The following is a 27,445-nucleotide window of genomic DNA, read 5'->3' on the forward strand; positions in this document are numbered from 1 at the left end:
ACTTGTTTCGAAAAAGAATTACACCACTCCACCCTCCTTTATCAAGTAATCCAAGCCACCTTAAACACTCAAGGTCTGATCAAGCAAGACGTATTTTATGAAAACCTCTTTCAGCCTGAACTAGATCATGTCCTTGGGAATAAACAAATTTTATTCAATGAGCAAGTAGAAGGGATTCTTGATTACTGCTATAGTTCTTTTGTGTAGACAGACTGCTTCTAGGTTAATGCAAAAGTTCAGAAAAGAACATCAGATAAGGTAAAAGGCTTTATTATTCAGGAGCAGCTCAAAGTCTGACACTGACACAAGCAGGGATAATTATTATCTCATTACATTTGACCTTTGGCACTCACTTGAAGTACTAGTTTTCCAAGTGGGAATGTTACACTCAGTAGACTCTCAGCACAGTTTCTGACAGCCACATTTATCCCCAATTTTACTCAGCAGAAACTGTCAGATGAGCAGGGATACAAAGAAGAAAACCACCTACTTTAGTTCTCCTTTTCATGGATCCTTTTCCCCACTGGCTTTCAAATCAAGAAAGATAGACTTCATTATTGGCAGGTATTGGTCATAAATAACACCTTCCCACAAACACACAAAAATCAAACATCAAATATAAGTAGAGTTCTTAAATATTCAGTTAATGCTACGGCATACTTTGTTTTGAAAATAGCATTTCTGTGGCTTTCCTTTATTTACCTTTCTCCTTGGATAAAACCAGGAGAACCCATGCTTAACTGACCCATGCAGTTCTTGTTGTTACACCTTCATTTATAAGAATGAAAGGAATTAAAGAGTTATCATTAAGAATAGATTTTAAAATGATGACAAAAGTATGAATAAAGTCTACACAGTCCTCAGGGATGTGGATAAAATGAATCAAGTTTCATGACTGGAAGGGGACTCCCTTCCAAGGACATAGTACATAGAAAGTACACGGAGCTTGTTTCTATGAGGTTACAAAGGGCTAAAATATAAAACAATGGTTCCTTTCAAGATGATTGATACGTAACTGTTAAGGTAAGGGATACTCAAGATATGTTGCACATTATTAACTGAGAGTCAGTCTGTATACTCTCTATATTGAATATCTAGAGAAAATTCCATGACGTTTGGCTCAGGGCTCTACTAGAAGATCACTGCTTTTTCGCATATAAAGGGAATCCAAAAAATCAAGTTAAAGTCAAGATTTACTCTTTAGGTTCTGGATTTTCAGTTAAGAACTACCTACTTTTATAAAAATATCAATAAGAAACCATTACTTTTTCTTAAAATCTGATGACTTCTTTTTTTAAAAAGTAGCAGCCCCTAGAGAACTGAAGACTGAATTCAAACTCCAGCTTCAGTGACTACTGATTCTATAAACATCTTCCTCCAGTAAATGGCAAAAACTATAACCTCTTCTAGAACGTGATGTTGGGTTGGAAACATAGTAGATTGCTTGGTAAAAATATGAGAACCTTAGATCTCATATGGGAGATATATATGGGGGGAAAAAAGACAAACATTTCTAGTGTTCTCCAAGTTTCTCCAACAAGCTGATATTTATCACTGCTTTTAAAATAAAGATGATTTTAACTTGAGATTGTATTTTAACACTGAATCAATAAAAACTTGCTTATCTAAACATCGCATTTTACCACATACTTAAAAAACCCCACAAAAATGTAGTGAAAAGATTATATATATTTTATATGAAACTATATTTGTTGGAAGCGGCGGAGACCCAGGGTCCTCTTCAGCAGCTGACCTTCACAGACAGGCCTCCTGCTGTGGCCCGCAGATACTTTCCACTGTGCCCAGAAAGTTTCAGAGTAACGAGAGACAACACTTGTTTTTTTGCCTCTATGACATGGGATGTCATTATTGTACAGAAGATGCATAATTTAAAAAGTAAAGACTACTCATTCAAAATGTTACACAGTGACAAACTTACTTTATGAAATTTAAACACAGCATTCATTCCGAGGAAGCTGCACGTACACCATGGCAGTAGAACCAGGCTAGGTAAATTTCGGAGTTGAAAGGATTTTCTCTAAAAAGGAAAAAACGGTAGCTTTCTTAAAACCAGAGTTACAGAGTCACTCTGTTGAATTTTTTATCTTGTTTTAATGGGTCAAAGTTCAGTTAACTCACTCAGATGAGAATCTATAATTCTGTTGACTGTTCTGGACTACAGTAGCCGTCTTGGGACTTTCTATGGAAATATGTACAGATTTTCCGCATGGAGCTGGGAGTAATGGTGACCTAGAAGAAGAAAGTTTAGATTCTAAAGATTTTCTAAGTTAAAGTTCAGCTGTTACCTCAGCAAGTTATCACTAAGGGTATTTTAAGTTAGGATGCCTAGATATTTGCTTATTTAGTCAGATAGATTTCAGTCTCAAATACTTTGATGGCAATGTCTCTTTTGGTTGATTTGTACTAAATACAGAAAAATTTAAGGCAGCATGCAAGGAAAGAGAAACAGATTTTTCATGTGAACAGAAAATATTGACCAGTTAAGCCTCGTAATAGGAACCAAAGAGGTTACAATTACCATCTTCTTTGAAATACGTGAGTAAATCACCCTCCCAAATTTACAAACAAGATAGGTATTCAAATGGCAGATACTACCCTTTTCTGAAGTCTACATTATCAACATGTACATAAAGAAAAAAATTATTTTAAAGAAACTTAAGCTTCAAAGATTGAAATTATAAAGCCAGAAATATCTTGGACCAGCACACTATTTTTTAAAGCCTTTAAGGTGTACACATTCATGAAAACAATTTTTTATTGAAATTCCTTTTCTGCCAATACATAGCCCGGACCAGCTCCCTAAAATAAAATTCCTATAATAATAGGAATTTTAGCTAGGGGCAAAGATCACCTACAGTGATAATTTTGAGAGAAGAAAGGAAAGACTACTTATATATATATATATATTTTTAATATTCTGTAGCAGGTCTTGGAATTTGTGTTTGAAGTAATCTTTAAAACATTTCTACCTCCACCATATGATGATATAGCAATAAGACAACTCATCTGCAAGCCAAGAAATGGACCCTCACCAGGATGAGAATAGTACCTTGATCTTGGACTTCCCAGCTTCCAGAACTGTGAGAAATAAATGTCTCTTGTTTAAGAAAAAAAAAAAAAAAAAATTCTGGTTTATCTTTCCTAAAATTATGGGATAGGTTTCATGACAGTAGAAGGGGGATATGAACACTTATTAAACTAGAACCGGCCTAAGGTTATCTAGCTTCTGTCCTTTAAATGGGCAGATGTTACTGATCATGATTCCTAAATTGGGTTTCAATCATTCTTCCACCTTCTCCCTAACACAGAGAAAGAGCTACTATGAACTACAGGAGAAACTTCCTTAACCCACCTCCATCCTTAACTTGCAAAACTGAGTAGCAGAAGCTTTCTATTCCCTTTGAGTGGTACCCATAGCTCACCCAATGCTCACAGCTACTTCTGCCTCCACCATAATGAGTCACTTGCTTTTCAAGGTTCACAAAGCTATTTCTGCCAGCAATATGTTTTTGAAATTATCTAAGTTAAATAAAAAGATAAGTAAAGTTAAACTGAATGTTTAAAAAAAGGCAGATACAGGTGAGTTGCCAAAAATACCGGTGTGAGCAAGTTGATCGTAAAAGATTGGGGAAAAATCATAAAAATCTAGAAGGATTCTTCACATAAATTGCTTTGTAAGTATCTTAATTTTGCTTTATTTTAAAGAATTATAAGCTGTAATTACATATTGAAAATCTATTTATGGATGTTGGCAACTTGTCCATGAATTACAGCTTTGTCTATAAAAAGGGGAGAGAATCTATAAAAAGAGGCTGCAGGGGCTAGGGGGCAGGGGAGGGAATAATGTCAAACAAAGGAGAGGGAAGATATTTTTGAATTGATATCCTGGAGGATGAAGAAGGCTTTGATGAATCAGGCAATGGGGCTGAGGGGTATGGACCTTGACAGATGGGATTTTAATGGAAGTAAATAGGGTTGCCAGATAAAATACAGGACACACCCAGCTAATTTGAATTTCAAGCAACAAATAACTTTTAGTATGAAAAACTTTTAGTATAAATATGTCCCACGAATATTTGTCCTGCATTTTTATGTGCTAAATCTGGCAATCCTAGGAATAAGTAGATTTACTTTAAAAAAAAAAAAAATGCATTCTGACTTTTGAGAAGAGATCTGTGCCTGCCCTGGCCAAGTTGGGAAATGCATCTTCTACCACTGCCAACTTACCGGGCCTGGAGAAGTCTTTCCACTCTGCCTCCTAGGGTTGGGGGTCTGGGATGATGGACTTCGTGGAGACGAATTCTCAGCCTTCCGTTTGGCTGCCATGGCCAATAACCAGTTTTTATTCTCTGGGGAGCTATTCTCTTTGCCTACCACTTCAGAGCCTTCTCCACAAGATCCCAAAGGAAGAGGTAGCGTTCCACAGCCTTCTGAAGCATAAGGACTGGCAGGAGAAGGAGGCTCTGTGACACTCATACTAGTCCCTTCAATCTTGCTTGGTTTGGTAGGACCTAGAGAGTCCTTACCAAGGTCTTCCTGGTTACCAGCAAGGCAGCACAGATCCAAATGAAGCTTTTCAACTGGGTCATCAAGCTCAGTCACACAGTTGCAACTCTTTACACACTTTTGTTTCACATTCTCCAGACAACTTGAGTCTAGCCTCCTCTTTACTCTATTTCTAGACTCAGAGCAAGCCACTGCTTGGGATGATTTCAGGCTCACAGGTATAAGGGCTTTTCTTGGAGACATGATCTTGGTCTCAGAAGCAGGTGGAGTCATGGGTGGTGATAAGGAAGGTGTTCGGGTCATCCAGTTTCTAATGGACATCTTGAAAGATGAGGGTGGCTTGGGAGAGACAGAGGACATGGAGCCTCTTCTGCTGATGGGAGATCGGGTCTTGGCAGGAGGGGTTTTAAGAGAGAATGTGGCAGTATTTGAAGGAAGAGGGAGGTCTCCAGCACAGCTTGGAGCACAAGCTGCTGATGATGGGGAGGAAATGCATGGACTGCTCTTTACTCTGGGGGCTTTGGCAGGAGTACTCTGGCTACTTGTCACTGTTACTGAAAAAGAAAAGAGGGTCACAAAAATCAGAAGTGAAAGCCACAGAATATCCCCGAGTTCTCATCAAGGAAAATTATAGCTAACTTAATCATCCAGGGGTTGATTTCCCAGTGAGTAGATCACATAAGTCATTTGATTCTTACTGGACCCTTTTAGCATTTTACTTCCCTTTTCCTAACTGCCAGCCCCCCAAACACCCTGCTGTAAAACACATACTTGTAAAACTCTAGAAATTACAGAAAAATTTAACAGCATCCAAGTGAACCACTTTTAGTGTTTTTTCTATACTTGTGCATGTGATATAATATATCTCTTTTTTCTATACAAAAATGGGACCATGATGTACCAAATATTTAGTAACCTGCTTCATATCATGAACATTTCCCACATTAATACAGATTTATATCACTTTTAACAGCTACAAAGTATCCTAAGATAACAGTAAGACATTAGGGTTGTTAATGATATTTTGTTTCATAAGTAAAGTTGCCATTAGCATTCCTGTGTATACTTCTGAGCACAGGGCAGAGAGGCACTAAGGAGCATACAGGTCTACAATCTGGCACAATCACTATGTGACTTGGTACAAACTTTTACCTCTGCCTCGGTTTCCACATCTATTAAATGGAAATAGTTTTTAATCTCCATAAGAAGTAATTCCATCAATTACTTGTTATCAGGCCTCATGTGGCTTTCCACCTTAATTTACAATTTATGATTTTCCACAAGCCAAAGAATCTCAAAGAACATTTCAGAAACTCAATGCACGCTCTCTGTAAAGCAAATCAAATAGTGGATAGAACTCTTCTCTATGTGTCCTCTCCCTTGTTTACAGGCAATGACAAGTACTTCAGGCAAATTCTTATAAACTGGGACTTCCCTGGTGGCGCAGTGGTTAAGAATCCGCCTGCCAATGCAGGGGACACGGGTTCGAGCCCTGGTCCGGGAAGATCCCACATTCTGCGGAGCAACTAAACCCTTGAACCACAACTACTGAGCCTGCGCTCTAGAGCCTGCAAGCCACAACTACTGAGCCCGCGTGCCGCAACTACTGAGCCTGCGCTCTAGAATCCGCGAGCCACAACTACTGAGCCTGCATGCCACAAATACTGAAGCCCTTGCGCCTAGAGCCGGTGCCCTGCAATGAAGAGCAGCCCCCACTTGCCACAACTAGAGAAAGCCTGGGCACAGCAACAAAGACCCAACACAGCCAAAAATAAATTAAAAAGAAAGTTATAAAAAAAAAAAAAAGACTACAGCAAGCACTTGAGATAGAACAGGTAAGGTTTCCTTCTCTTTAAGATAATCATTTTTGTCACTTAGTAATACTTAGACCAGAGGTTCTCAATATGGCTGCATAGCAGACTTAATGTGGAGCTTTATAATAATACAGGTACTTGGCCCCTACCCCAGGCCTACTGAACAATTTCTGGAGACAAACTTTTAAAAAGTTCCACAAGTGGCTATAATGCACAGACAAGGCAGAGAACCATTTGCCTTGACGGTGCTATGAAATCCCTGGCTGAAACAATGAAGGAATAGTAAACAACAGAGCAGGGGCTGACTGGGAAAAGTAGGACAAGGTAAAAGGGGCCGTGCCTTGGGATTTAAAGCCTTCTAGTTACTGGGTTAAAAGGGCCAGAGAGAAGACAGGCAGTCCAGGACAGCAGTGAAGGGTTGGGGTGGCAATTAGAAGCTTGGGAAAGCATAGGAACATAATTTTCAAAATGGCAGGGTGATCAGCAGCAGCCAATCCATTGCTGGAAGTTGGCTTACAGGGCCGAATGGCCAGTGCACCAGCCTTTGGCCCTTGCATCAGGTTGTTGCTCTGTAGTGCTCTTCAGAGTTAACTCTAGCATCATCCAGAGACAGAGAAATCTAGGTCTAACTCCTGGTCCAGGCTTAGTTTGAACTTCGCTTTGCTGTGCTGGGTTAAAGGAGGCAGTACTGCAAGGTGCTTCCAAGCATGAGCTTGAGAATCAGACTGCAAGGGTCTGAACTCTGATTCTACTGTAACTTCACAGCTGTGTGACCTTAGGCAAGCCTAAGTTCCTTGAGCTTCAGTTTTGGTTGTCTGGGGAATTAAACGAGATAATCCAAGTAGGTCCTTAGAACAACTGTGCTAATACTCAATAATGGCTAAATGTTATTAATATGGTACAAATTTGGTCAACATATGTAACTTTTTTGTGACCTGACTTCCAAAACTAAGAATAATTAATGACACACTAAAAACACCTAGGTAGGGACTTCCCTGGTGGTCTAGTGATTAAGATTTCGCTTTCCATGGCGGGGGCTGCAGGTTTGATCCCTGTTCGGGGAGCTAAGAGCCCACATGCCTCGTGGCCAAAAAACCAGAAAACATAAAACAGAAGCAAAACTGTGACAAATTCAATAAAGACTTTAAAAATGGTCCACGTCAAAAAAATCTTAAAAAAACAAAAACACCTAGTTAAAAGAAACATAATTTTCATCAAAAATGTTAAAATGTTTATAGTCATTAACACAGAAATTCCACCTCTGGGAATCTATTTTAATGGGAGATGGGGACCCTAAATTCAGAAAAAAATTTTTTCCCACAAAACATTGGAAATAAAATGTCCAACTACAATAGAATAGCTAGGTAAACTATGGAACATTTACCCAGGGAATGATTCAAAATATTTTGCTAAAAAGATAACATGGAAGTGCTTAGAATAGCATGTTCAGTGAAAAAAATCCTCAAGAAATCCAAATATATCTGTAGTATAACTATGACTCTGTTAGCAAGAAAATCTCTATGGATAAGGGAGTAAAATCTCAAAAAATAACTCTAAATGTTAACTGAAATTGTGTATGAGTGGTGGCGATGCTGATGGCTTTTTCCTCATATAATTCATTTTTGTTTTTCAAAATTAGGGAGCAAAAAATACATATAAAGACAAGGCAGCAGAGGGACTTCCCTGGTGGCGCAGTGGTTAAGAATCCACCTGCCAAGGCAGGGTACACAGGTTCAAGCCCTGGTCCGGGAAGATCCCACATGCTGTGGAGCAACTAAGCCCATGTGCCACAGCTACTGAGCCTGCGCTCTAGAGCCTGCGAGCCACAACTACTGAGCCTGCATGCCCCAACTACTGAAGCCCGGGTGCCTAGAGCCCGTGAGCCTAGAGCCCGTGCTCCATAACAAGAGAAGCCACCGCAATGAGAAGCCCATGCACTGCAACGAAGAGTAGCCCCTGCTCACCGCAGCTAGAGAAAGCCCGCGAGCAGCAACAAAGACCCAATGCAAAATAAATAAATAAATAAATAAATAAATAAAATATTAAATTACTGAAAAAAATTTAAAAAAACAAACAAACCATATGACTGGTTAAAACCAACTTTCCACCTACAGTGTACCTGTACCTGTGCAGCAGATGCACAACCATGCTGACTGCTCACTTTCAATGAATGAGTGTTAGCCTTAGGTTGACTCTTATGCCCAACATCATATTTCCTTGGTCCATTTACTCTTCTATTCTCTATATGACTATTCCAGACTTTCTTTTCTCTCCTCAAATCTCTATCACCTCCACCCCTCATCCTTATTCTTAGTTGATGATCCTCATTCCTATCTAAGAAAATAGAAGCTGTCAGAACAGATGGAAACTTCCACAAGTTCTGATCATCCCATTTATCCACCTACCTTCACTGTGCCTATATTTCTGCCTTCTGGTTACGATGGATGAACTATCCACACCCCTGACAAAGGACTACTCTTCAACATGTATATTAGATATCATCCCCTCACTCGAGGACACTGGTCCAGCAAACTTCCCTGCATCGATTTTCCCCTTCACTATAGGATACTTTCAATCACATACAAAATGCTATATTCTCATTAAAAACAAAACAAGGGGCTGCCCTGGTGGCGCAGTGGTTGAGAGTCCACCTGCCGATGCAGGGGACACGGGTTCGTGCCCTGGTCCGGGAAGATCCCACATGCCGTGGAGCGGCTGGGCCCGTAAGCCACGGCCGCTGAGCCTGCACGTCCAGAGCCTGTGCTCCGCAAAGGGAGAAGCCACAACAGTGAGAGGCCCACGTACCGCAAAAAACAAAAAAAACAAAACAAAACAAAACCAAAACAAACTTCAACACAGCTTCTTCCTTCAGCTAGCACTTCATCTCTCTTCTTTCCTTTCTAGGAAGACTCCTTGAAAGAGCCTTCTCTTCTCCCATCCTCCTGAACAACACTAATCAGGCCACCAACACGCCACCAAAAACTGCTCTCACTAAGGTTGCCCGCACTGCCAAATCTAAAGGTCAGTTTTTAGCCTTCATCTTACATTGCATGCCAAAAACATCTGACCTCTCTCCTTAGTTTACACGATACTCTCCTGGTTTTTCTCTTACTTCTCAGGTTGTACCTGCTCCTTCACCTCTCCAATTTCTAAATATTAGGATGTTCCAAGGTTCAGACCCCAGACCTATTCTCTTTTCCATCTATAGCTACCTTTTACCTATATGACGATGAATCCCAAATTTACAACTCCAGCCCTAAATTGCAGAATTAAACACCTAACTGCCTCTCTGACATCCCCATTTAGATGTCTAATAATATCAAACAACATATCCAGCTGTTCCCTCCCCCAAACCTATTCCTCCTGCAGTGATTCCTATATAGGTTAATGGCAACTCCACCCTTCTAGCTTCTCAAGCCAAAAATTCTGAAGTTATCCTTGATAACTCTCCCTTACGTCCCACATCTGATCCCACAGCACATTCTGTTGGCTCCATCATGTAAACATATCCAGATTTTGAAGACTTTTTGTCCTACCATTTGCTACCTCTTTGGTCTAAGTCACCATCATTGCTTCCTGCGTTATTTCAATGAGTTTTTAAATTAGCTTGCAGCTTTTACCCTGATCCCCTTACAATTTGTTTTCAACACAGAAGTTAGAATGATCAAGTTAAGAAAAGTCAGATCATACACTTCTCTATTCAAAACCCTCCAACAGCTTTTTGTCTGTAAGAATAAAAGCCCAAATCGTACAAGAACCTTATTTTCCACTACTATTCCCCTCTTCTCTTTTGCCCGCTTTAGCCACAGGGACTACAGCTACATTAGCCTCTTTGAGGAACACAAAATATGCCAGGCCTGCTCCTGCTTCAGGGCCTTTGCATTTGCTGTTTTGTCTGCCTAGAACATTCTCTAAAATATCCATATGGCTTACTACTTCATTACTTCAATTTTTTTACTCAGATATCATCTTTTCATTGAGGTCTCCCTGGGTACCTAATTTAAAATTTTAACAGCATGCTTTGCTATTCTCTCATTCCTTCTTTCCTTTTTCCCTAACCACATATTGTTATCTGACAAATTTTACTTCTTTAACTTGTTTACTGAGTCTCACACTAATATGTAAGCTTCATTTACATCTTTGGGATTTTGAATCTTTTGTTTATTGCAGAATCCCCAGGAACTTAGAACAGTGCCTAGAACATAATAGATGTTCAACAAATACTTAAAAAATAAATCTTCTGGTATATTCCAGTGCCCTGTGTAGATGATAAACATAGCAGTGTTCAGAAAATATGTATTAAAAAGAATGTCAATGAGATGGTGCTTTCCTCTGAAAATATACCAAAATAAGATCAAATCTAGCTCACCATCTGTACTACAGAACTAAACCAATCAAACCATTAAAAAACTTAGAAAAATGCATGGGATCCTCACCTAGGTCGGCTCTCGCCTCTCTCTTCTTCTGAGAGGCCCAGCCCACTATGGAGAGTTTATCTCCTCCTGATTTCTCTTCTAAGTCTCTATTCAAGCGCCAGACTTTCAGTGTATTGTCATCAGAGCAGGTAGCAATCTACAGAAAACCAGGAAGGGAGTTAATAAGTTTCAATCAAAGATTCACAACAAAGTAAAAAGCAGGTATGTCTTAAGGACTCATGATTAGAGTATTCTGCCTGATGTAACAGGATATAGAAAATGTTATCTGAAAGGTCAGATACTTTCATTCCTTGCTTTCAGGAATCATTCTAGATTTCCAAAGAAGTGAATCCTTTAGTTTCTTCTTTATATACATTCTGCTGGTATGACTTTTGTGACCAGTCATTTCTTAGCTACCTAAAGCTCTACTATAAAACCAGGTTCATTTCATTTTATTCTCAAGAAGTTGGGCAAGTCATTATCTTTATCACCTTCTGTGTAACTACAAAACATGTAATTAAATTAAGATGTCATTTTTACTCTTTCTCTTAAAAGATCAGTCAGTGTATGTCACTGACATTTAATTTGTATGACTTTCCTCTGACTTCCTCAAGTTCTGGCTTATTGTTAAAGTAATGGGATTATTCCCAAGATCTGATTTAGTCCATGACTCTAGTATGCTGTGGCAAGTAGAATGAAACCTTTCCCTAAGATTTTCAGATAGGTAAAGGAGCAATCTGGGAAAACGACACGTTCACTAGACTGAAAAAAGTTAAAAATAACTTTTGCCCCTTTAAAAATATCTAACCATTCCTGATCTTGGTCCCAAGCCTTTTATGGCAGAGAAAGTCCAGCTTGAAGAGCTTGTGGCAAATGGCCACTGGTACCAGAGCTGTTCCCCAGCATTTGTTTATATAATTTCTCTATTTCAGTAACTAAAGAGAGAAGAAAAAAAAGAACACACGTTCTCTTAAGTCTTGGTCCCCAAGAGGCTGGCAGCTTTTTCCTTTCCTCACTGGGAGGCCAAAAGAAGACACACATATTTAACTGCTCAAAAGAAATGCCTGAAATCCCCAGTTATTCTATAGTCTATAAACAAGTTATTATTTACAGAGCAACTACTAAATCTGAGTGTCTGAAAATTTATGTTCTTTATCTTATTTAATTCTCACAATATAAAAAGCCTTATACTCAAATAACCTCATCTACAAAATGGGAATAAAGTTATTTGTCCAAGGTCACCACAATTAAGTGGCAGAGCTAGAATTTAAATCCAAGTTTTTCCAATTTCAAAGTGTAAGTCTTTTTTTTTTTTTTTTAAAGCGGTATTTTATCTTCCTAATTCTAGGCTCGGGACAAAATTATTTTAAAGAACCTTTTAAAAAGGTGGTCATTAAATTGGTATGAGTAAACAGCCCTGCTACTTCCTTTGAGTCTTTTCTGTGCAAAGAGATAAGGGCAATATACGATGGATGGAAAAAGATGATAATGAACTGAATAATAAAAAAAATTCATCTCAGTAAGTTCTCTGAAGATATAAAATTCCACATTAAAAGCAGATGTTTCACTGGAAATCAGTGAATCTTAGAGGGAAAATGCCATTGGGGTGTAATTTTTGGTGATTAAAGCAATGATTTCAAAAAAAGTCTATCATGAAGCTCATCACAGAAATGGTTATATAGGAATATAGATATAAAAGGAAATCCACAGTAGTACTGGAAAGCTAGCAGGGATGCCATGAGTAGATCAGACCATGAGAAGATTCTGGAAGATAAAAAAACAGATGGGAACAATAGGCAACAAACCTTCAAAACATAATAGATGAAAAGGAGCTCTCCACAGAAGGGACATTTCCTGCAAACCCAAAATAACCCAAAGACCAAAGGTAGGCCCTGGAGAAGTGAGTGGAACTGGGGCCACTATTATATGAAATCCCTACATATACGTGGAGTTTGTTTATGTTTCTGGGATTTCTATCTTTCAGGTTTTTTACTTGTTTTTAGTCTCACTATTAAAAAAATTTTTTAAGTGAGTATATTTTCTTCTTTTCAAAGTGTCTAAAATACTTTGGAGCTACTTCTTCTCTAGTTTAGTCACAGACAGCCTAACACATTAAGACTTCACAGTAAGCATTTTTCAGGCATGTGAGAACCCAAACTGGACTGTGAAGAACAGTCAAGGTGTTACCTTTAATACACCACATTGATAACATGTAGAAAGTTAGAAACACTAGTTTTCACCTTAGATTTTCTTTTTACCTTTGATTTTAAAATGAAATTTTATTAATGTTAAAAACTTAAATTCTATGTTTAGGAAAGGAATGACTCTAGGGAACTAAGAAATCCACTTATTCTTTAGTGCATAATAGTTTATCTATTGGTATAAAAAATAGAATATGTGTGATTAATGATGATACAGATCCTGGATGGCCTCTAGATCTTTTAAATGTCTATTTAAACATAAAAGTCTGTATTAACTCTCAAGCTAACCTTGGGAAAACCTATAAACCTGTGATCTACTTTTTAAACCAACCACAGATTCACCTACAAACCTTTGTGAAGTCTGATGGACACCAGCACACAGATGTGACCTCTTGAGAATGACCCAGGAGCACAGTAGGAGGATGCCAGGGTATGGAGACCTATCACACCATCAAAAAGAAAAAAACGAGTCAGCAGAGCAGTGGTAGGTCTCCCAGACAGAGGCTTCGAATCTCTCCATATCTGTACCTTAGAGAGCTTTAGGGTTGTTACCAAAAGCCCCTAGAAATGCCTACTTATAGCTCAGAAAAAGTCCCAATGGGCAATGAAAGTATTTCTGTCATTAATCTGAGAAAACAGAATGAAAATAGCCAAAATAAGTAAACAATATGAGCTTAGATACCAGGACAGGTCTTATTTCAAATCTGGACAACCTAGCTATATATATTTTGACTAGAACTGAAGACTGAAAGGGTAAGCTTCAGCAGCTAGGTAGTACACTTCAAGTGGAGCCTAGACAACGTTAGATCTTCTTTCGTCAGCTACTTCCAGGAACGCTGCACTTACGAAATCCTGAAGGTACCTGAGACATGCTAGCAGATCTCTTGGGACAAGAGGACAGTCTTTCTTCCAAAAGAAGACTCACTGACTTTTAAGAAAGCCCAAAGTTATACTCCTTCATTTTGAAGGGGTATAAGCTATATTCTGCATGGCACTTTGTATCCATTTTAGAAAAAAAATTCCTCTAAAATTTTATTTAAGTTCATTTGCTTAAAGAAATCTTGAATTTTCAAGTTAAGTATTGCCGCATCTTAATACATTTGAATGTATAAAGAAGGGTCACGTTGTGCAGGACTACACATGTGACTAAGAATATTTTCACCCTCATTGGATGTCATTAGTGATGTGCGTTTGACAGCTGACTCATTCAAGAGCTGTCAATCCCTATCAGAGGCCATGGGCATTAATCAGCACAACATGGAGTACAAACTCACACAGCTATTATTAGCACGTGTTTGAAAAAGAGAAATTATTCTCTTTTCATTTTCCTGAGGCTCTGAATCATTGCTCATTTGTATGAAGAAAGTGGAGGCATTCTGGGAAGAATATTTGTGAGAATGACTAAGTAAGTTTAATGGACTCCTCAGACTGTAGTTAAGGAGATTCGACACACTGATTCATAAGGTTACCCAACTCAATTATTACTACTCCTCTCTTGGGTTAAATGGCACATATGTAATGATTCAAAAAGCCAAAGAAGACAAAGAGCAGAATCTAATTTGCCTTGCTGGGCTTTTTCTTGAGATCTAAAAGGACCTCACTTGCTGCCTACTCCTACAATGCCACAGAGAACAAGAGCTCATTCTTTCACAAGGTAGCATATTTTAGAAAAGACTTTCAAGATAGTCTCTATCTTAGCAGTCATAGAAATTCTTTATGGCCCCAGCCCATAAAATTTCTCTACCCAAGGCCCAAGGAGTACTGCAAGCAGCAAGTTAAAAGGAAGAGGAAATCCTCATGTCCTCCTGACCCTCCCTGGTAACAACACATTATTTTACTCCATTGGTTTACTTGCCTGTTGCTTCTAGCTCTTCATTTCAAGATCCTGCCCCTTCCTCAGTTTCCTAGGCTTTAAAATACCTAGGAAAACCTGACTGTCTATACCAAAGATTAAAATAAATGTCAAGAAAAAACAAATATCCACCAATAGAATGTATGTACATTTCTGCATTTATCTATAGGATTTAAAGGAAAAAACCCACAAAGGGTAGACCTGTTAGAAAAACTTTTTACAATTTGATAATAAGGCAGGAATAATAATAGTAACAAAAGCCAGCATTTATTGAAATGATTACCATGAGCCATGTACTTTACACAGCATTAAAAGTGAGGGGAAGGTTCCTCAAACAGTTAAACACAGAATTAATTACCATATGACTCAGCAATTCTACTCTTAGGTATACACTCCCAGGAGAACTGAAGACATGTTCAAACAAAAATCTGTACATGAATGTTCATAGTACCTTTGTTCGTAAGCCAAAAAGTGGAATAATTTAAATCTCCATCAAGTGATGAATAAATAAGTAAAACAAGGTCTATACATACAATGGAATATTCAGTCGTAAAGAGGAATGAAGTACTGATACATGCAACAACATGGATAAACCTTGAAAACATTAAGTGAAAGCAAAGCCAGGCATAAAAGATCATTTATAGGAAATGTTCAGAATAGTCAAATCCCTAGAGACAGAACATAGGTTAGTAGTTGCCAGAAGCTGAAAGTGACTCTTAAAGGGTATGGGGTGATGAAAATGTTTGGGAATGAGACAGTGGGGATGGTTGCACAATACTGTGCTTATATGAAAAAAAAATCATTGAATTGTACACTTTAAGGTGACTACAATGGTGAATTTTACATTATACAAATTCTATCTCAACAAAAAAAAGTGGAGGGAAGGGCATGCTGTGGGCTGGAATGAGAACTAAGGTCCAACAAGTTTTTATGAACGTTAGTAACAAGTGTTTTCACAGTTGAGGACTATCCTAGGATGGTAAATTATACTTGGTGACTACTTCAAAGAAGATTAATTTCTTCTAACGAAACTCAGGTAACTTTTAAATCCTTCAAATAAGTTTTTATTTATTGTCACTTCATTATTATAAAAACATTATCACAATGATAATTTCATTTTTTAAAAACCTCCCTCTACTTTCAAACAGGAAGAGGAGACTATTAAATCCAAGAGACAGTTAAACATCTATGCATTCTGGGAATGGTCAAAACACAGAAAATTGTCCTCTCTTACAAATTTTAGTTGTTATAGAATAAAGACTAACTCAAGGCATGAGAAATTCCGAAGTTAAAACTCCCAGAACTATGAAGTAACTGGCTCTAACCTACAGACTTCATAAAACATTTTGTACACTTGAACATGCAAAAAAGATCAGCACTTTTCCTCAAAAAACCTCCTTACTCTGCCCAGTTAGAAACCAAACCTAATCTTCGTTTTTGCCATGAGATCATTTACATTTCCTAAAGTGTCAGGCTCAATGTTTCGCCAATCAGTGGTAGAATGATGCTGCCAAATCAGTTTATTTATAACCACTTCAATACTATTCAGTGGCTCTATCAGAAATGAACTAGGGAAGGGGAGGTGGGTAGGGGTGAGAGTAGGACAAAGGGTAGGAAATTAAAAAAGAAAAATAACATAATATTAAATCTTTTTATTCTTAAGTCTTAGGCCTCAGTGTCAGAAAGTCTAATTATGTTACATCTCCTCTTTGCTGGCCAGGGGTGAGGATTAAAAGGCCATTCTCTTCTGTCTTGAGATCTAAAACTCCCTTCTTTCACCCTGTTTTCTTGGGCCCATGGGCTTTTTTGGCATAGGAGAATCCTAACACCTGAGAGAATTCTGACCTAACAGCCTGAATACTCAGCTTGTGTGCAATTTTTTTTAAACTACACCCCTCCCACTTTTCCTTATCATGGAAAAGAGAAACTGAGCCACCTCACTAGGCACATTCAATTTTAGGAGCAGTAAGTTTGCCAGGATCTCAAATATCAGAACCTGCATATTGAGTTATGTGTGGACAGGCAGGAGAACATCATGTCTGAACCACATCATTCAGCACCGACATGTGACCCAGCCTAGAATTCAGAAAGGGTCACCCATGTGTGTGATACCCACTGACTGGATGTCTGAAAATGGGTTACTAATGAACCACCAAGTATCTTTACTTCATGTCTTTAAAAAGAGGAAGCATCCCTCAACCCTGATTTCCTGAAACCAAGAAGGAAAAAAAAAAAAAAAAAAAGCAAGCATTCGTACTAGAGCTAGGGAGGAATTTAAGGCTTGGCAATAAAAAGAAAAAAACAAAACACAGAAAACAAATAAATTAAAGAATTGGCAATAAGACTATACATATACACATACATAATATATAATTATATATAATTATGTATATATATAATTCAGAAGCTGATTTTAAATGATTTAAAAAAATGATCAGAGCCTAAAGTGTTTTTTTTTTGCATAATCCTTTATTATACTTTTTGGTATGTCTGAAATTTTGTTTTTAAGAAAAAACTTAAAAAGATACAGACCTTGGTAGGAATAAAATCCTCTAACTAAGTTGAGAAGGGAAATGTAGGTAAGACAGTGAGGGAAGGGGAAAGGGAAAACCAAAAGACAATAAGTACACAGCATAAGACCAGATTATGAGACAGAAACATTAGTGCTAATCACATAAAGTTTAAAGCTCAAGTCAGAAGAATTTTATAGACAGGAAGCTATGTAAAAACTCTTACCATAAGAGGGGGTTCTCAAGTGTATATTTTATAAGCAAATTTTTCATTTTAAAAATACAACAAATGTGCTTGAAGAAAAAGAGGTAAGGTCAACACAAAGGCATCTTGGATAGAACAGTATCTCCACCTTGTGACCATCTAGGTTATTGTTACTAAAGCTTTTGATAAGGTAGTGTTGCAATTTTGCAACTAGAGTTGCAAACCTAGAGGTATATAGAAAAAGCATTTTTTAGTACCTCCCTCAGGACCAGATGAAATTAAGCTGAAGAATTATGCTTCATACCTGACAGGATCTACCCCCGTCCTGCATTAAAGATATGACTTTCTAGAGATTGGCAGTACTAAGAATGATACAATTTCCTCCTGAGAAGGAATTTGATAATATTGAACCTATAGGTCTATGAAGTTTTAGACATTATGACTCTAAAATCCAAAATGCATGAACTCTGATCATTCAATTCACCAATATCAAGGAAGTTTATGATATTATAGGGCAATCTGGAAGATAATAGTTTCTAGCCCTAGGAAAACAATGCCTTAATGCTCTTATTCTTTCTCTGAACTCAGACATTTCTATAATTAATTATTCCACAAGAGACATTTTCCAGTGGTCAGCAAGTGCTACTTGTATTTCAATTTTCTCCACTTGACTTCAAATTGACAGCATTAAGTTTCTTAGCCTATAGTAGTCAGTTTAGAACCACTGTTTATTTAAAATGTAAAAAAAGAAATTATAAATTTCTGTAACAGAAATGGGAAACCCGTAAAATAAATAAATGAATAAATAATGCTATTAAAGATATACAAAACTAACAAAGCAACCACATTTATTTCAACAGCCTGAAGATTGGCCACTTAGAGGAGAGTAAAGAACACAATTATTATATGAATATTTTTGAGTGAGTGTTTTTTGCAAGTGTGATTCGGGGGTAGGATTCTAGGATCCAAACACTGTGTTTTGAATGAGAGTTTGAAAACACAGGGCAGAAAGGCAGAACAGCATGTTTTTCCAGGAAGCAGGACAAAGTACTTAAGATTCTTTCCAGTTTTCTGAATTCTCAACTTCCTGATAATCTGTAAAACTGTTGGAGGATATGGATTGTCAATTTCTGAGAAGCTGACCATGAAAGTGTGATATCTTCTGTCAGAATCAGAGTGAAGTTTTGGCTATATTAAGAGGCAAGAAGCAATTTTTACTAAACATCTGATACAGAAAAGTTAAAGTATGTGTTTACATTAACCTTACCTCATCTTGGACAGAAGAAATATTTGCAAGAATACTTCAGCCTCACCTTTGTGGGGAAAGTTTGGTAACTTACCTTCCAGATGTAGGCAGCTTCATCACTTGAGCCACTGACTAAAAACTGGTCATCTGGACTAATACTGGACTTAACATAAAAGGTAGAGTTCTGATGTCCATTGAAGACAGCCACTGCCCGAGGAAAAAAAATCAAATTACTTGGCTCTTGTTATTTCCAGTTTTCAAATAAATGCAGAGTATACATGTTCTAACAAGTTTTATTAGTGTACTGATTACTGAAGCAGATGGTCAAGCTAGTCACCAAATAAAAAAGAACTGGACATTGGCAGGAAAAGAATGGAAATCCTAGAAAGAGGCTTTATATTAGACCCAATCTCACAATCTAAGCCCAAATACTTGGTATGGAGCTGGCTGTAGAGAAGTGATGAAAAATATTCTTAAAGGACAAGAATGGAGCTGGGGTCCAATCCTTTAGTAAAATGCCTTTATTAGACCCTCTCTCCCCACCCCAGGCTAGGTTTTTTCCATTGCATTAAGCATTGATCTTTCCTCCTCTTAGACTTATCTTAAGGATAAATTTCATAAATATCATTTTCTTTCCTCACTAGACCTTATAATGCTTTGAACAGAGGAGGTCTTCAAACATTTGTTGTATGAACATGTAAAAATCAATGAAAGGAGAGTTAAGATTTATGGATAGCTTATCTGAGATGTGGTAACCTTAAATCTAGCACTTTAAATAGGCTGAAGAGTAGAAGTGGCCAGTGGGGTAAGCTATATATTCATATGTACGATACTCCAACTAGGTTAGGTTTAGACTCCTCACTATCCAATCTAGCATAATGTGCTTGACAAGTTCTTTTATCCTAAGGAGACCAAAACCTGAGGTCTCTGGCATCAGAATACTACTAGGAAATAAAAGAAAAAAATCTCAGTCATTAGAAAATTTAAGGATACATTTAGGCAGGAAAAAGTATTTCACTCCAATCTTCTAATGGAGGGGAAAAAAGAATTATTAAGGGACTTAACAGCTTTCTGTAAGTACTCACAAAAACCCCTTCCTTTTGCTAGAATAACATTGGAAAAAAAACTTTGTATTTATAGCCCTTTAAGAAAAAGCCTGCACATCAAATAACCCCCACATCAAATACTATTACTGTGAAAGTTAAGCAGGATATGAATCAATTCAGATACACATATTATAGAGCTACTATGATAGATAAATCCCCACAAAATAAACAGGCTCCTTTATTCTGACTACAACTCCAAAACTACAATTGTTCATCTTTCTCAACTCTTAGCTACGAATGGAAAACTACAGACCAAATTTCCCACTAAACTCATAAGTATTCATTGCCCTCTGCTGGTCTAAGAAAGCCAACATAAAGTACACAGTAAATGTTTCAAACCATGTGAAAAATCCTTCTAAAACCTATATTGGCTTTAATTAGTTTAATTTAATCTTTGACAGTTCAGGCTTTTAAAATGTTTCACTAAAGTGCTTCAGAGTTATCTTTATGAACATCACTTAGTGTAATAAAATGCTGTAAATTAAAAGTATAGGAGGGCCTCCCTGGTGGCGCAGTGGTTGAGAGTCCGCCTGCCGATGCAGGGGATACGGGTTCGTGCCCCGGTCTGGGAGGATCCCATATGCCGCGGAGCGGCTGGGCCCGTGAGCCATGGCCGCTGGGCCTGCGCATCCGGAGCCTGTGCTCCGCAACGGGAGAGGCCACAACAGTGAGAGGCCCGCATACCGCAAAAAGGGAAAAAAAAAAAAAAAAAAAAAAGTATAGGAGATCAAGTATTGAGTCCAGGACCCTTTCTAAAGTTTTGAAAAAGATGAGCAATTACCAGATGTGTCACACACACACGTCTGTCTTTCAATTTCTAAGGAACATACCTATCTATCTACCTACCTACCTATCTATATATGAGAGCCAATCAAATTATTTCAGGAGCACAGGAAAAAGGTTACTAAATTATTAGTAAAGTGGCCTTGGGCATATTTGTTTTAATGGCAGAAGGACAACTAAATTCAAAGCCCTTTTTGGTGCCACACTATAACAAAATGATACAGAAAGAGCTCTTGGACATCTGATAATATAATTAGGCTTTTATCTTTTAGGGAAAAATTTTAAAGAGTCTGTTTTATATGGCTAAATAAATTAGAAGTTGTCCAAGTTCTAATTCCATTCACGAAGACAGCAAGCAAAGTTATAAAACCTCTTCCCTTTTCCAAATACTCTTATTCTTGTTTAGACAACGTCAGACCTAACCCAGGGCACTGAAAATATCAATTGGGTAACTGCCACAGATACCAAAGTCCTAACAATGGCTAGGGGTCAGTCTTTAGAAACTTCTCTAAGAGCCCAGCTAAATTCTGTACTATTTTAAGATTTCTTTTTTATCAACACATCTTACTTTACTGGGAACTGGGTGGCTCTAGGGATTGGTTATAGAATTCAAAGTCAGTTTCTGACAGAGCTATACCAGAGAAGTAGGTTACAAAATATGCAGCTTGCTTAAATAATTGATAATGTTCTTAAAATGATGAAATTCAAATAACCCTCTTAGAGTATGCTTGAAAAACTTTGATTTTTTAAAATGTCATTTATCAGCTTTAAAGTCACTTATAATTTTCTTTAAGAAAAATAAAAAGGTGAGGTTAGGGAAAACATCCAGAGGTCCCCTAATTTTAATGAACAGCTCCCAAATAGGACAAAACCTGAACAGAACAGCCTTCTCTATCCCACAAAAATTGAGATAATTTTAAGTATACCCAAAGGGGTATAATTTCGGGAGAGACTCACTATTAAGCTACCACACAGAGCAGGATTCTGTTCACTTGTGAAACCATCACAAGGTAAATACATCTATGAAAACATCACTGGAACTAATCGAAGACCCCAAAGTCCTCATATGTCTTCATAAATTTGGTGCAGAAAAAAAGAAAATCAATATTAAATTCTCATTAACGAAAAAAACCACATTAGTTTCCAGGAAAGAGAATCTGAATGACTAAGCTCCTACCTGGAGAAGTCTTTAATCCAGTCATATTGAACATGTAGATGTTGTCATCTGTGCAGTTAGCAAATAAAGTAGAGCCAGTAGAATCCAAAATCAGACTTGAGTATCCTAGAAAAAGGAAACTTTAGTTAGCATGTGCTGATGAAGGAGAGTAGAACTGAGGTGAAAATGATCTTTTTAGATCATTTCACAAGAAGAATCATCAGAATTCTTCTTCCCTAAAGTATATACAAACCAAAAGTATTCTTGGGAGTTTCTAACTTTTGAACTTCAAAAAGACACTTCCATATATTAGTTTCTCAAGTCAACAGAGAATAATAGTTGCTGAAAACTAGCTTGCTATTTACTTTAAAAATTTTAACAAAAACTTACATATCCAAAAAAGCCCTACAAAAAAGTCCTAATGAATACGCAAAGGCTTACCTAGTTTTCGAGTGCTGCTACCTGGGTACAGGAAAGACTTGGATGCTATGGGTTCTTGCCGATAAGCAGTATAATTCTTACGTAAATCCCATATTTTGATTACCCTAAAAACCAAGGTAAAGAAATAGTTATTTTGTAGTCCTTCTCCAACACCAATCAGTTTCAACTACGTCTGAATGTGAAATGACTTTTAATCTAATTCCCCTGGCACATCAACCAGGTACAGTGAGGATATGTCATTGGGAAACAGATTGAACTATCTCATGCTCTTGTCTCCAATGTCAGGCTAACAATTCTGGCAAAACGGAAACAGATGTGATCTGACCCACTGATGGGTTGCCCTGAGTTTACTTCAAGGGAGCGGAAAAGGAAGATGAAGGTTGACTGCTGATGGTCATTGTTTCATTGTTTTCAGAAAAAAGCACTTCCTAAGCCTTTAACATTCTGCATGTAACCTTTGACATCATTAAGTGCTAAGCTCTGTCCCTATGGTTATATCTCCATATATTAACTCCTTAAGTAATCTAGTCTAAACAAATTTTCCTGTGAAATAAAGTATTTTTTCATTTCATCTATTGGAATAATTTCCTTAATTTTCTACATCTACTTTGTAGGCAACTTGAAAACACAAGCTTGGTTATAAAAGGGAAGTATCCTTGGAAGCAAATCTTTCACAGCCATTTACAAATATAACTAATAACCTTTAGATAATTCTACATTTGTGCCTGAGAATTCAGTCCACAGAAGAGTTTAAGTGTCCAGAGGACACAAAAAAATTCTAGTTTATTAAGCCATCATATTTTTAAATTAAAACTTTTGAAGGGAGGGATGTCTTGGGAGATATAATGGGCAAAACCGGGGCAAAGAAGAGAATTTTAAAAAGAAAGAGCCCCTATACTCAATGAACTTAAATTCCAACAAAGCAAACCATCAAGAAGTATCACAAACTTATTTGGAAGCCAAAAATTCAGAGCAATCATGGAAGGAAAGTATGTGAAAGTCTTTAGGCCTATCAATCTAGTTAGATTGCTCCCAGAAATGCCAGTTACATGCCCAGAATCAGATTCCTCCTTTTAGGATATTACTAAACCAGAGAAGATAAAATCCAAAATACAGGCAGGCATACCTCATTTTACTGTGCTTCGCTTTATTGTGCTTTGCAGATATTGCGTTCTTTTACAAATTGAAGGTTTGTGGCAAGTCTATAGGTGCCATTTTGCCAAAAGCATCTTCTCACTTCATGTTTCTGTGCCACATTTTGCTAATTCTCCCAATGCTTCAAACTTTTTCATCATTATTATATTTGTTATAGTGATCTGTGATTGGTGATCTTTGATGTTACTATTGTAATTGTTTTGGCATTTTTTAGCAATCAAATATTTTTATATTAAGGTCTGTACATTGATTATTTTAGACATATGCTATCGCACACTTAGTAGACTATAATGTAAATATAACTATATAGTAATATAATAAACTATAATATACTAATATAAATATAGCATAATATAAATATAACTTTTATATATACTGGGAAACCAAAGAAATTCGTGTGACTCACTTTATTGCGATATTAGCTTTATTGCAGTGGTCTGGAACCAAACCTGCAATATCTCTGATATATGCCTGTAACAGAAATTTTGCTCCTCAAAATAAGAATCCTTGATTAAATTACACTGCACAGACAAGCAAGTTACCCAGCCAGCTTCTCTATAATAGCAGCGGCAGCCAACACTCCTCCTATGTGCTAGAAATGTGCTAAGCGTGATACATTATCTCATTTAACTATTTGAGCAAGAGTCCTAACTAGATATTTTCCAGTGTGATCTGTAATTCCTCTTCTCAGCTGGGTACTCACTATGTTGAAAGTTAAAAGCACACACATTGAATTATAATGGGTCTAGGTGACTTCCCCATCACAGTTCATGAAAGACAGCTCACCAAAAGAACCAAGAAATAAAGACTCGACTTACCCATCCACGGCTCCTGCTGAGACTAATGTATTCTCATCTTGAAAGAGGACCACAGTAACACTCTGCTGGAAATCCTACAGCAGAAGGAAGAAAAAGAAAAGAAGGAAATCCTATTTTGGGTATAACGATCTTCACTATCAAGAGACCAAGGTGCTAAAATGATAGCTTTTTCCCCTAAACTGAGTATGACTAGATCTTGCCCTTCCAATAATCCTAGTCAGATATATATGCAGACCAAGAAGCAATTTTAGCAAGAAAATGACCTAAACATCATGTTATATTACATAGTATGAACACTTTGACTCATATTCAGGAAAAAACTGGTGATTAACACAAGATTTTAGTACCTGTCTGTCTACTGGCTCTACTTGAAATCATCCCTACTGTCCATCCTTAGGAACCTCATTTAACTTGTACCTGTTTCATCTATAAAATGTTGCCGTCTATCCAGATTGTCACATACGAGTGTCTAAAGAATTGTGAACGAAAGATGGTTACATGCTCTGAAAACTCGAAAGGAGCTAGTAGAGTTTTACCTCCTAATTGCTGTTAAGTTTTCTTGGCTAAGAATCTGATGAAAAGTCTGAAATGTTACTCATTTTAACTTCATCTGGCCTCCAAAAACCACATGCTAACCCTGTCAGTTTCCATTCATGCCCGTGTAATTTTAAGTCCTAATGTTCTAGCAACCACACATCCCCAAAATATTAACTAAGACTCTACAGACCAAGAATACTAGAAAAATAAATAAATTCGAGTAAGAACACTGGTGATTTTTCTTAAAGAAAAAAGCTGTATTATGGGCATTGTTTGAGCTTTGACTATAATATGCTAAAGAGGTACTATATTTTACCCCAATATTTCTCAAAATATTTTATAATCTTTTGCCAAATATTAAAAAAAAATAATAAAAAACCCGTATCTTTTCTGCAGTTTGTATTATGAAAACAACAACAGGGATTCTTTTCCCCTACAGAATACTGTATCATGGTACTTAATATGCTTCTTCAAACTACCCATCTCCCTTTCCTAATGAATCACATCATACTGTAGATGATGTGTATGCATGGAGATCTCTAGGGATGAGTCTCAGGAAACTGAATTTTTAACATATTTCCCAAGTGACTCTGTTGCACACTAGAGTTTGAGTACCAGTACCGTAGGTACTGAACTGGTATTAAGCAATAAACCAGTGACATCAAGAGGAAATGAAGATTCTCATTCATTGACTGAATCTCTAGCTCCTATTTTATGCCCAATGAATTCCCTAAAATGAGACTCTATGCTACTGTCAAGATCTGCACGCATGTATACAGCTATAAAACCTTACCACAGAAGGAGCAAGCCCTTTTGAATTCTGTTTCTTCTTAGGTTTTGAAGGGGTTTGCTTGTCTAAAGTATTGTGAGCTCCACTGATTTGATTTACTTGCCTATAAAATCCATCTGAAAAATATTCCAAGGTAAATGGTTTAGGTTTCAGAACTTTATTCCCACGCTGAATGTAACATTTATATATAAGATGTCACAATTAATTATATTCTTTATTAAATTAGTGAAATTAGAAGCCAGCAGGGCTACTGTACTACATCTCTTGTGGTGAGATTATGATGTATAAAAAGGAAATAAGCACATGGATATTTATAGCAGCTTTATTCATAACTGCCAAAACTTGGAAGCCACCAAGATATCCTTCAGTAGGGGAATGTATGAATAAAACTGTGGTATATGTAGACAATGATATATTATTCTATGCTAAAAAAAAATGAGATACCAAGCCATAAACAGACCTTAAATACATCTTACTAAATGAGAGAAGGCAATCTGAAAAGGCTACATACTGTATGATTCCAATTATATGACATTCTGGGAAAGGCAAAACCATGGAGATAGTAAAAGATCAGTGATTGCTAGAGGTTAGGGAGGCGTGCAGGATGAATAGGTAGAGCACAGAGGACTTTTAGGGCAGAGAAACTATTCTGTATGATACTATAATGGTAGGTATGTGTCACTATACGTTTGTCACAACCAAGAGAATGTATAATACCAAGAGTGAACCATAATGTAAAGTACAGACGGACACTGGGTGATAATGATGTGTCAGAGTAGGTTCACCAATCATAACAAATGTCCAACTCTGGTTGGACATTGGACATGTCGACAGTGGGAGAGGCTGTGTGGGGACAGGAGGTATATCAGTACAGAGAGAACTCTCTGTACATTCTGTTCAACTGTGCTGTGTATCTAAAATTGCTCTAAAAAATAGTCTATTAGAAATAATTTTTTTTTTTAAAAAGTGAAGCAGGGAGATGATCATTGCTTTCTGCTTAATGGCATCATGGGGCAATGTGAGTATAATTATATTTAATTTAATCCAATTCTTAAAAGCTCCCAAATTTTTAAAATTAAAATAAAAGATCATGTACTAATAATTTCAATTACATCAATAATTTAGGTAAATGGCATTATAGTTCAGAAGACAATATGAGGTAAATATGGAGGGTAATATTTAAAACAATCACTAAGATCCTGAGAACTGAAGAGAGCAGAATTGGGGTTTATGAACATGTGCCCCCTGGTGGTAATCAGGTGAAATAGTTGATTCTTTCATTCAGAATTATTATGGGGCAATCCCACATATATGAAAATTAAAATGGAACTAGGTTACCTTTTTTGTTGCACCTGGTGTCCCAGACCATAATGTTGCCATCTCTTCCACCTGTACAGAAGACAGCTGCAGACACATAAACAGTTTATCAAGAAGTTAACAAAACCAGTCAGTGGCACATATTTCAATTTAAATTTCCTAGAGTATCTATTATATGCTAGGTACTGTAATTGGCACTGGAGATTAAAAATGATAAAATATATAGCTCAACACAAATAAGAAAACAAAGCTGTGAAGGGAAAGGATTATAAAGAACTCAAAATGCTTATGCTGAGCAAAAACTTGATAGAATAATCCCTCTCTGTAAATTTTCTTTAAAACCACATGAAATACTATACTATAAAGTTGTAGTAAGAATAACGATAAATAAGCAATAACCAAAATATACTGAGTGCTTATTAAGTTTTAGACACTAAATATACTAAGTGCTTTTTTAATAAATGACCTCAATCCTTGTTATCAACCTTATTAGGTGGGAATTATTATCCCCATTTTACAGATAAGCAAACTAAGGCATAGGGAGGATATGTAACTTGCAAAGGTTATTTTTT

At 37.1% G+C, this 27,445-nt stretch overlaps 1 protein-coding gene across 1 annotated transcript in view; it reads right to left on the reverse strand.

Annotated features, from left to right (window-relative positions):
* Positions 1 to 251: 251 nt before the first annotated feature.
* Positions 252 to 27,445, reverse strand: part of DTL (denticleless E3 ubiquitin protein ligase homolog) — a 39,780-nt gene continuing 12,586 nt past the window's right edge. Inside the window, exons 6-16 of the mRNA XM_082616257.1 lie at positions 26,895 to 26,960; positions 25,560 to 25,672; positions 24,230 to 24,303; positions 22,257 to 22,360; positions 21,837 to 21,941; positions 18,865 to 18,977; positions 13,308 to 13,397; positions 10,778 to 10,913; positions 4,249 to 5,081; positions 2,140 to 2,250; positions 252 to 2,038 (exon numbers count right to left, since the gene is read on the reverse strand). Of these exons, the coding sequence (XP_082472383.1) occupies positions 2,152 to 2,250; positions 4,249 to 5,081; positions 10,778 to 10,913; positions 13,308 to 13,397; positions 18,865 to 18,977; positions 21,837 to 21,941; positions 22,257 to 22,360; positions 24,230 to 24,303; positions 25,560 to 25,672; positions 26,895 to 26,960 (1,733 nt within the window). The 3' untranslated portion in view covers positions 252 to 2,038; positions 2,140 to 2,151. The remainder of the gene's footprint in view (positions 2,039 to 2,139; positions 2,251 to 4,248; positions 5,082 to 10,777; positions 10,914 to 13,307; positions 13,398 to 18,864; positions 18,978 to 21,836; positions 21,942 to 22,256; positions 22,361 to 24,229; positions 24,304 to 25,559; positions 25,673 to 26,894; positions 26,961 to 27,445) is intronic.

Source organism: Mesoplodon mirus, assembly GCF_964341445.2.
Source record: "Mesoplodon mirus genome assembly, chromosome: 3".
Taxonomy (NCBI): domain Eukaryota; kingdom Metazoa; phylum Chordata; class Mammalia; order Artiodactyla; family Ziphiidae; genus Mesoplodon; species Mesoplodon mirus.